The sequence below is a fragment of the Protopterus annectens genome, chromosome 12.part0, assembly GCF_019279795.1.
Source record: "Protopterus annectens isolate FY-2018-M chromosome 12.part0, PAN1.0, whole genome shotgun sequence".
Taxonomy (NCBI): Eukaryota; Metazoa; Chordata; order Ceratodontiformes; family Protopteridae; genus Protopterus; species Protopterus annectens.
This window is the reverse complement of record NC_056746.1, coordinates 787890415-787899295: the sequence shown is the minus strand read 5'-3', so window position 1 is coordinate 787899295 and position 8881 is coordinate 787890415. Positions and strand designations below refer to the sequence as shown.

General features: G+C 39.5%; 1 protein-coding gene across 2 annotated transcripts in view; it reads right to left on the bottom strand.

The window, feature by feature from the left end:
- Positions 1 to 378: 378 nt before the first annotated feature.
- HMOX2 (heme oxygenase 2) overlaps positions 379 to 8881 on the bottom strand; it is a 970295-nt gene continuing 961792 nt past the window's right edge. For both annotated transcript variants that reach the window (XM_044089827.1, XM_044089828.1), the window contains exons 7-8: positions 1011 to 1134; positions 379 to 909 (exon numbers count right to left, since the gene is read on the bottom strand). In XM_044089827.1, coding sequence (XP_043945762.1) covers positions 906 to 909; positions 1011 to 1134 — 128 coding nt within the window. In that variant the 3' untranslated portion in view covers positions 379 to 905. The remainder of the gene's footprint in view (positions 910 to 1010; positions 1135 to 8881) is intronic.

The window sequence follows — 8881 nt, the reverse complement described above, 5'->3', positions numbered from 1 at the left end:
AGTTCAAATAGATCACAACTGCAGTAGCCTGAACTGTATGGGTTATATCCTGCCTAGGACATAACAGCCAGCCAGCTTACAAAGCTTAAGGGAACATTCCATGCTCTCGGACCACTGGAATCTTGAGCCAAGAAAAACAGTATGATGTAGTATCCTTGATAAGCTTCAAGAGAAACTTTATGAGAATTTTACAAGTATGACTACTAAGCATTCATCAAAAAAAAAAAAAAACACATTCAGTTACAGCACACAGTGAGGGACCCAGTCCTGGAGAACTTTGTCGACATATCGGCAAAAACAGTCCTGAAAATAAAACAGCAGTGTCTCTACACTCTACATTACTTATTCCACTAAAAACAAAATCTGTGCAAATAACCATTTATAAAGAAACAATTTTGTTTACTGATATTTACCTAAAACAAGACTCATTAAAAAAAAATACACATTTTTTCCACCAAGAACATTACAACCACAAAGTACAGTAGCCTTCTTTTCTTGCCGCTTTAAAGGTCAGCTAATGCTTTTGAATCTGGCCGAAATTACATTTTATAGGTTATTTTTGTAATTAAAAAGTTCATATATGAAACCGTTTCTAAGTAATAATACCAATCAAGGAAACCAAAACAGAGTAAGTGCCAGTCACTCACCTGAGTTAACAGAGGTAATGTAAAAATCAGATACTACTCTAATAAAAATAATATTAATGTATTAAAATAATATTAATGCATCAGTTCCAGTTTGTACAATCATTAAAGCAATATAGTATCAAGTACTTTTTGCTTAGATCACCACAAAATAAATGAAGAAGCAAGAGACTGCAGTTCATATTCAAATGCGTTTGTTAAAATGTCTCTTCCAATCACAGTAACTGAATTATGCTTTCAATCTCTCCGGTCCTCATGGGGCTACCTGTGGAAAATAAGTTACTTGTTTAATACTATGTTAAATAGCTGTTGTTTGAATGACAGTACACAAAATCCATTTGATGTGTTATTTGTGGAAATACTTACATCATGTACCATGCCGCAGCACCTGCAGCTAAGGCTACACACACTGCAAGAACCAACTGCACAGATGGTTGTCTCAGCAATGCAAGAACAACATGATATGGACAGCCAGAATTTCCACTGCTACCTGTAAAACAAACAAAAAAATTCTACTGAGTGAAAAAATACACCAAACCACCAATGAAAGCAAATAATAAAACCACTATTCTCATCAGCTGTCAAAGTCTAAGGAGCAAACAATGGTAACAGCAGACAGTAAGTCGAAGGATTAGTGTGGATGCGATTTTGTTACGTTAATCCAAATGTAAATCAGGCATCAAGTTCTGGCAAAAATACAAATTCTAACAAGTTAAACAGTATAAACCCTCAGGAAGGCTTGAGGACAGAGTCCGAGAGATGAAAATTACAAATGACTTCGCTCGTCAAACCTGAGAACAAGATTAATGAAAAAAGAAATGAACAGACATAGAAGTATCACCATTTTATACATCACAATCAGAAACTTTAAAGAGTAAGCTCCAAAGAAAGCATACCAAAAAAGCCAGCAAGCAATAATGCATGGAGTAAGAAATGAAAAGATGAGGGAAATATGCAGTTGTGTAAGATCACTGTTACAGCAGCCTAAGCTATATGAAATGTCCAGCCAATTATCGGACCATCCGGCCATCTTCCAAAGCTCTAAATCTCCTTCCACACACCGTAGCAACTGTACAGCTCAAGGAGATCGGTATAAAATTAGTGGCAGAGGTGCCAAAGCTTCAGAGCTTTTTTGTCTCATAAGAGTTAGGCTATAGCCCTGTCAGATAGGAACAGTAAGAATAAAAAATCCTACATCCTGGCAAATAGCAAAAAAGAGGGGAATGGAGGGAGGATGTGGCTACTGCAGCAGTGATCTACTCAAACATCCACTGTTATTGCAAGTTTACTTACAACTGTATCAAGTTCAACATCAGATCACTGTTGTAATAGTCAAAGCTATATGGGATGAATACTACAGCTTAAAAAGAAAAGATGGAAGAAGGTTCCGAGTCCATGAGCCCCTTGAGAATAGTCCTACCAAAGTCTGCTCTAGACCCAGAGAAAGAATATAGTTTGTAGTGCTTAAAGATGATCACGTTCTTGCCGCTAGTATATACTGAGAGTCCACCCCATTTCCAAAAAGCTACAGTTATGATGAGAATAACAAAACAATAGCATGTGACAATCACCCAGAACAAGGGACAATTAATAAATTAGACCAGAATGACTACATGACCTCTGGATTTTTCAGTTCTCCATCCTAGCAACCCCATAAATCTATCCCAGTGTCTAGGTCTTCATTATCCTTTGTGGCACCAAGGTTACAGATGACAGTAGGGATTCCCTTCCCTGGTTTCAAGGGGATCCTCCACATCCTCCCAATAAATCTGTTCTATTCTGTCCTGTTCTGAGTCAGATGCTATGTTGAGGGTGACAGAACCTTTTCCTCACACCAAAAAGGGACAAGATTTTATTTCAGGATTTTTCTGGTGCCAAATTAAGAAAAATCCTGGAGACCTAGACCCTTCTTTTGTAAACCTTCACATCACAGCTCCAACGTTGAAAATGCTTTCTCTGCAGTCTCTCTTACCCTCATCCCTTTATTCTTTCATCAAGTGTTCTGGTATCTGTGAATTTAATTCACATTCCTACTGCCATCAATTTTAGGTGAGATTTGCATTTCTGTACATCTGGTTTGCATTTTCAGTTTGTGTTATCTACAGCCCTCAGGGTGTTGACATAGTATCTAGCTCCTGTGATATCACATTGCAGGTTACAAACCATTCAAATTTTCCCTTACTTAGAAAATGGTCTGATTTTTTGTAGATTCCTTTACAGCTTACTAAGAGAATCTCTGGCTTGTGTAGTAAAAGTTAATTTTCAGACAGGGATTTCAGGTGAAGAGGGAAGAATCTTCTTTCATTATTTCTCAGAAGGTAGTGTTTCTAAATTGTCTTTCAGGCAGAACACTTATGATGGCATTTCTTCCTCCAAAAAAAGTGGTGAGTTACAAGGAAAAATTTCTGATTTTTTTTCAGACCAGAATGAGAGAGAGAGAGAGACAGAATATCCCAGAAATCTAATTTGATGGCCTCAGCTATTTTCATGAATTTCTTGGCCAGATTTTGCATGAAAAAGATTCAATGGTTTGATCAGTTTGGACTCAATGCCAGCAACCACTGCCATTTCAAATTCCAGGGCTGGGGTTTGTAAAAATACAGAATTAAATCAGATGTCTCTCAACCAAGGTCTTCTATTCTCTTGACAGCTCACACTTAGTCTGTAATGACAGAGGTTTCAGATGATGCTTGGAGAGTGTGTCAAAGGGAGTGAATGTGCAAGGTCTGTGGAACAAACAAGACAAACTAAAACACGTTCACATCAAGGAAATGATAGTTCGAATAAATGCTTTCAAATCTCTTAACCATCTTTGGACTCCAAGCCCTCTCCACCATTTATCACAGACAACACCACAGCTAAGAGTTACATATACAAATGGGGAAACAAGATCCTATCCCCTTTAAAGATTAGCTACGGCATCCTGGGATATGTTAACTCAATTTAATTTGCCCCTCCAGGCTTCATACATTCTATCAGAGCAGAACACTGTGGCAGACAAACTGCACAGGATCAGGACGGACCCTTATTAATGAAGTTATACCTGGGATCTTCCAGCATTTGAAACACCCATGGGGAACTCCTCAAGTAGATATGTTTACTCTCATCAAACAGACAATCAAAGAAATTCTGATCCACAACCCTTTGCAAGCATGCCTGGAAGATGGATTCCTCTTCATGCTCATGGACAAGAATGTTCCTGTATGCTTTTCCACCCTTTCCTCTAATAACCAGAGTTCTCATCAAGATTCAGGACGACTCTCAAAAACAATCCTGGGCACCTCATTTTGGTCCGGGCAACAGTGCTTCTCCCTTGTTTTGAAAATGACCAACAGCAATTACCACAAACTTTTCTAACAGAACAGACCTACTCAAACAGGACAAGGGGAGACTGATACACCCCAATGTTCAATATGTTTACTTGACTGCTTTGATGAATTTTACTAACCTTTTAGGCAACTTCTGTTCCAAGATGTGCAGCAGATACTGAAAGAGGCAAAGAAACTTGCTACTACAAAATCATACACAGGTAAGTGGAAAAGTTTTTCTAGTTGGTGCCAATCCAAGAACCAAGATCGTTTTGAAGTTCAGAGTCCTGTAATTCTTCAGTAGTTGTGTGTTATTATCTTCTGGCCTCCCTTGTTCTTCTATTAAGATTCATCTTGCATAGCACTAAAAGAACTAAACTGGCTCAAACTCTCACATTACCTGAATCTAGTTCAGCTGTCTTCTGCACACAAAATGATATAGACACCTGATAGGTGCCCAGCCCTCAAATTCATCCTAAAACCTTACATCCCTACCAGAGCCCTTCACTCTGAAAACAAACAACTCCTAACAATCTACATTCCAAACAAAAGAGCTGGACAGTGCCTATACTATCACCCTACAGACAAGCTCTGGAACTTGCTGCCAAACAGACATTACTACCATTGAGTGCTTTAACAACTTCAAATGCACACTTAAAAAACACCTTCTAAGTAATTAGACCTGCCTCTGCTCTTTTCCAAACAGGTAAACCCCTTTCTCTCTACAGGGCCTTTCCTTTTTCTACATCTTGATATTACCAGACCATGATTTTCATCCACTAACCATTACCGTATCACACTAAGAAATGTTATTTCTACACCTTTAACTATTCCCATGCTACTCCACAATTCTTCTAAGCATACACTTGCTTAATACTCTGACCGTCTACCTGACCCCCACTCTTTACCTTAAGAAGAAGGAAAAAAAGAGTTATACTCTGCCACACACTACTTTTTTAGTATTGCCTAGCTAGTACATGTGCTTGTATTGTATCTACCTCGCTGTACCTATTTACTATTCATTGCTTACTTAATGTGTGCTTCATTACTTACTTTCTGTACTAATTTGTTACTCATTACATATTTAATGTGCGCATCATTACTGATTTAATGTATGCTTCAAAACTTGCTATTGTCTTACTCATGTACAATGTCTTAACTTTCATGTATCTTTTGGAGCTTTTCTCCCCGGGCCTTCACTGAAAATGGGTTCTTGACCCAGACGGACTTTCCTGGTAAACAAATGGTAAATAAATAAGTAAATCTCTTAGCCATCTCTGCTTGCAAAGCATCCAGCAAAATAGCCAAAATAGGAGGAATAGTCGCAGGCTTGCGAGATTCCAACTGCAGCAACTTATAGTACCTATTATGGATATCAGAGACCTGAGCACAATCTCACTTAAAAAAATCCATCATCCTAGAGAGTGTTTCCACAAAGGACATTTCCTAAAAAGGAACATCATGACTAAAATTCCTCCTCCTCTGACCCATAGTCCAAAGGAGGAGGGACTTGAGTAGAATAAGTCAGGGATTCATCATCAGAATCCAACTCATCCTCCAAAGAATCCTTTTCTCAAGGCCTTTTAAGGTGATCACTGATGAAGGCTTGGTTGCCGAAACCGGTCTGATTTTTCATGGTGTGGCCACAATAAAAGAAAATATATACGCTCTGTTGGTGCTGGCTTTGCTTTTTTGGAGAGGTAAGTAAACCTAATGGCAACCTTACTGATTTTATTTTATAAGAGCAATACTTAAAATCTGTCCCTATTATTTGGCCCTGTCCAGCATACCTCTCAGCTGTACAGATTTTCACAGAACGTCCAGATTTTGCCTCATATATTTGGTATTTTTTTCATAAAATTGTTGTTTTCTGGCAAATCACTGGCAGATCATTGAGGCTGAAGTCAGAAAATCATGACAGACAGTTGAGTTTCATACTTCATACCCTTCAGAAAATTCATGCTAATGCAAAACCTGTATTTCTATCAACTTTCAAAGTTTGTAAGAGCAGTACTTAAAAGGGTCCCTATTTTGGGCCTTTGTCCCCCCATTATTTTTGGCTTTGTCCAGATTTCTTCATCTAAATAATAGGCTGATAGGTATTCATACCTTTCAACTGTACATATTTTCGTAAAATGTCCGGATTTTTCCCTCTGAGTTTTGGTGTGTTCCTCATAACTTTTGTGATTTTCTGGCAAATCACTGTGATGATCTGAGGACTGAAGTCACTAAATAATGATATACATTTGTATTTCAGACCTCATATCCTTCAGAAAAATGCATGATAAGACAAATCCTGTTATTCTAGCAACTTTCTATGGTTATAAGAGTAATATTTAAAATCTGTCTGTATTTGCCCCCCCATTCTGTTACGCTTTGTCCAGATTTTTTGCACTACTAAGAGGTTGAGAGATATGGTGTGTGTGTGTGAGTGTGCGTGCATGAGTGTGTGTGTGTGTGTGTGTGTGTGTGTGTGTGTGTGTGTGTGTGTGTGAGAGAGACAGAGAGAGAGGGGGAATGAGGGAGAGAGAGAGAATGAGCGTGATCGCTGGCAGCAGAAGCAATGAGGATCGTGTACCTTTCGTCCACACATACACACACACACACACACACACACACACACACACACAGTCTCTTTTGCATTCATGCATGCATTCACTCCCACACATCGCTCTCACTCTTTTCCCATCTCTCACATACAGTCACTTCCTCAATCGTACCTGCATTCACTCACACATCACTCTTACTCTCTCCCGATCAAACACACACACAGTCACTTCCTCATTCATACCTGCATTCATTCACACATTGCTCTGTCTGTCACACCCACTTACACATTCATTCATACACTGCTGTCACACTCCCGATCTCACACATGCATATACACACACACCGTCACTTCCTCATTCATACCTGCACTCATTCAAACATTGCTTTGTCTGTCACACCCATGTGCCACACACCCACTTACGCATTCATTCTTACATCGCTCTCACTGTCTATCACACCCACACACCCACTTATGCATTCATTCATACATTGCTCTCACTGTCTGTCACACCCACACGCCACACACCCACTTACACATTCATTCATACATCACTCTCACTGTCTGTCACACCCACACGCCACACCCACTTACACATTCATTCATACATCGCTCTCACTCTCCCGATCTCACACATAAACACACACAGTCACTTCCTCATTCATACCTGCATTCATTCACACATTGCTCTAACTCTTACGACCACACACAGACACAGACACACACACACACACACACACACACACACACACACACACACACACACACACACTCAGATTCTTTTGCTTTCATGCACGCACTCACTCACACATGCAGGCAAACATATAAACACACTCATACAGGCATTCACTTACTTACCTGATGGCCTGGTACCAAGTGCTCTATGGCCCGGCACTGGTCTGCGGCCCACTGGTTGAGGAATGCTGCTTTAATCCTTTTAAATGTAGTAGAAGACCAAGAAGAAGTAGGAATAGATAATCCTTGAGGGGGCTTCAATACCAACAGGACATTGAACAATCAAAGTCCTGTCAGTATTTTGGAGGATATTTAGCAATGGGAGGAATATGTTTAGTTTTCTGCTGCTTTTTTAAAGGGATGTCAGCGTTTACTACTCTACCCAAGAAAACTGAATGCTGTAATTAAATCAATAGGTGCTTCAACAAAGTATTAGTTTAAGAGTGTGCACACTTATGCAACCAGCTTATTGTACGTTTTTTATTTTTTATATTTTTCCCCTAATAGATCTGTTTGTTTTTCAATTAAATTGTACAGATTATAGGACGTATAAAAGGTGTGAAAAGTTTTGAAATGATTTATTGTGGCCTCATTTTTTATATCACAAAAACTTTTAGTTATGTACTTACCATAACTTCGGATGTATGGGATCCATCTCGCCTACATTCAAAACTGATGGGTTTGGAGCCGATCCATCGGCTCCGACTCGGCCAACTAGTATACTAGAATGAAGTCTCTTATTGGCTGGGCTACCCTCTATCCCAGGATGCACCACACCTGCTTCCCCAGATCTTGTTTGTTCACTTTCATACTTACATGCAAACACAGAAAAAATACTAGTTACTCCAACCAACTAAAGTTCTTCAAGAGAAGATCTCCAAATGGACCAACATTTCCTCTAAATCCGAATGGAAGGGGGAAAGGAGGGTGGGTATGAATGAATGTAGGCGAGATGGATCCCATACATCCGAAGTTATGGTAAGAACATAACTAAAAGATGTAATGGGATCCTATCTCGCCTACATTCATAACTGATAGGACAGCGTCCCTAGCACCTAAATCCCGGGTGGCTCATTGGAAAACACTCCTGAGAACTGTGGAACCAAAGGAAGCCCTGCCTCGAGAAGCCACATCTATTTTGTAATGAGAAATGAAAGTGTGCGGAGAAGTCCAGGTAGCCGCAGCACGAATATCATCTATTGATAATTTGGAGTGGAATGCTACAGAAGCCATTGCCCTGGTAGAATGAGCCGTGACTGGAAAGGGAAGTTCTTTGTCAGCCTGTGAATAAATGAAACAGACGCAATCTTTAATCCATTTGGCTATGGAGGTTTTAGCCACTGGTTGACCCAACCTGTTTTTTGCAAAGGACACAAACAGTTGATTTGACTTCCGCGTCTGAGTAGTCCTGTTCAAATAAAAACGCAGTTGTCTATGGACATCCAACTGATGAAAGATATATTCTGCGTTATTGGAGAATTTGGGAAAAAATACAGGGAGCTCTAGGGACTGTTGAATGCAGAAAGAAGATGCTACCTTTGGTAAAAAGAGGATTTAATTTAAGGGACACTCTATCTTTGTGAAAAATCAAATAAGGAGGATTAGAACAAAGAGCCTGGAGCTCTGAAACCAGCTTGGCGAAGTTA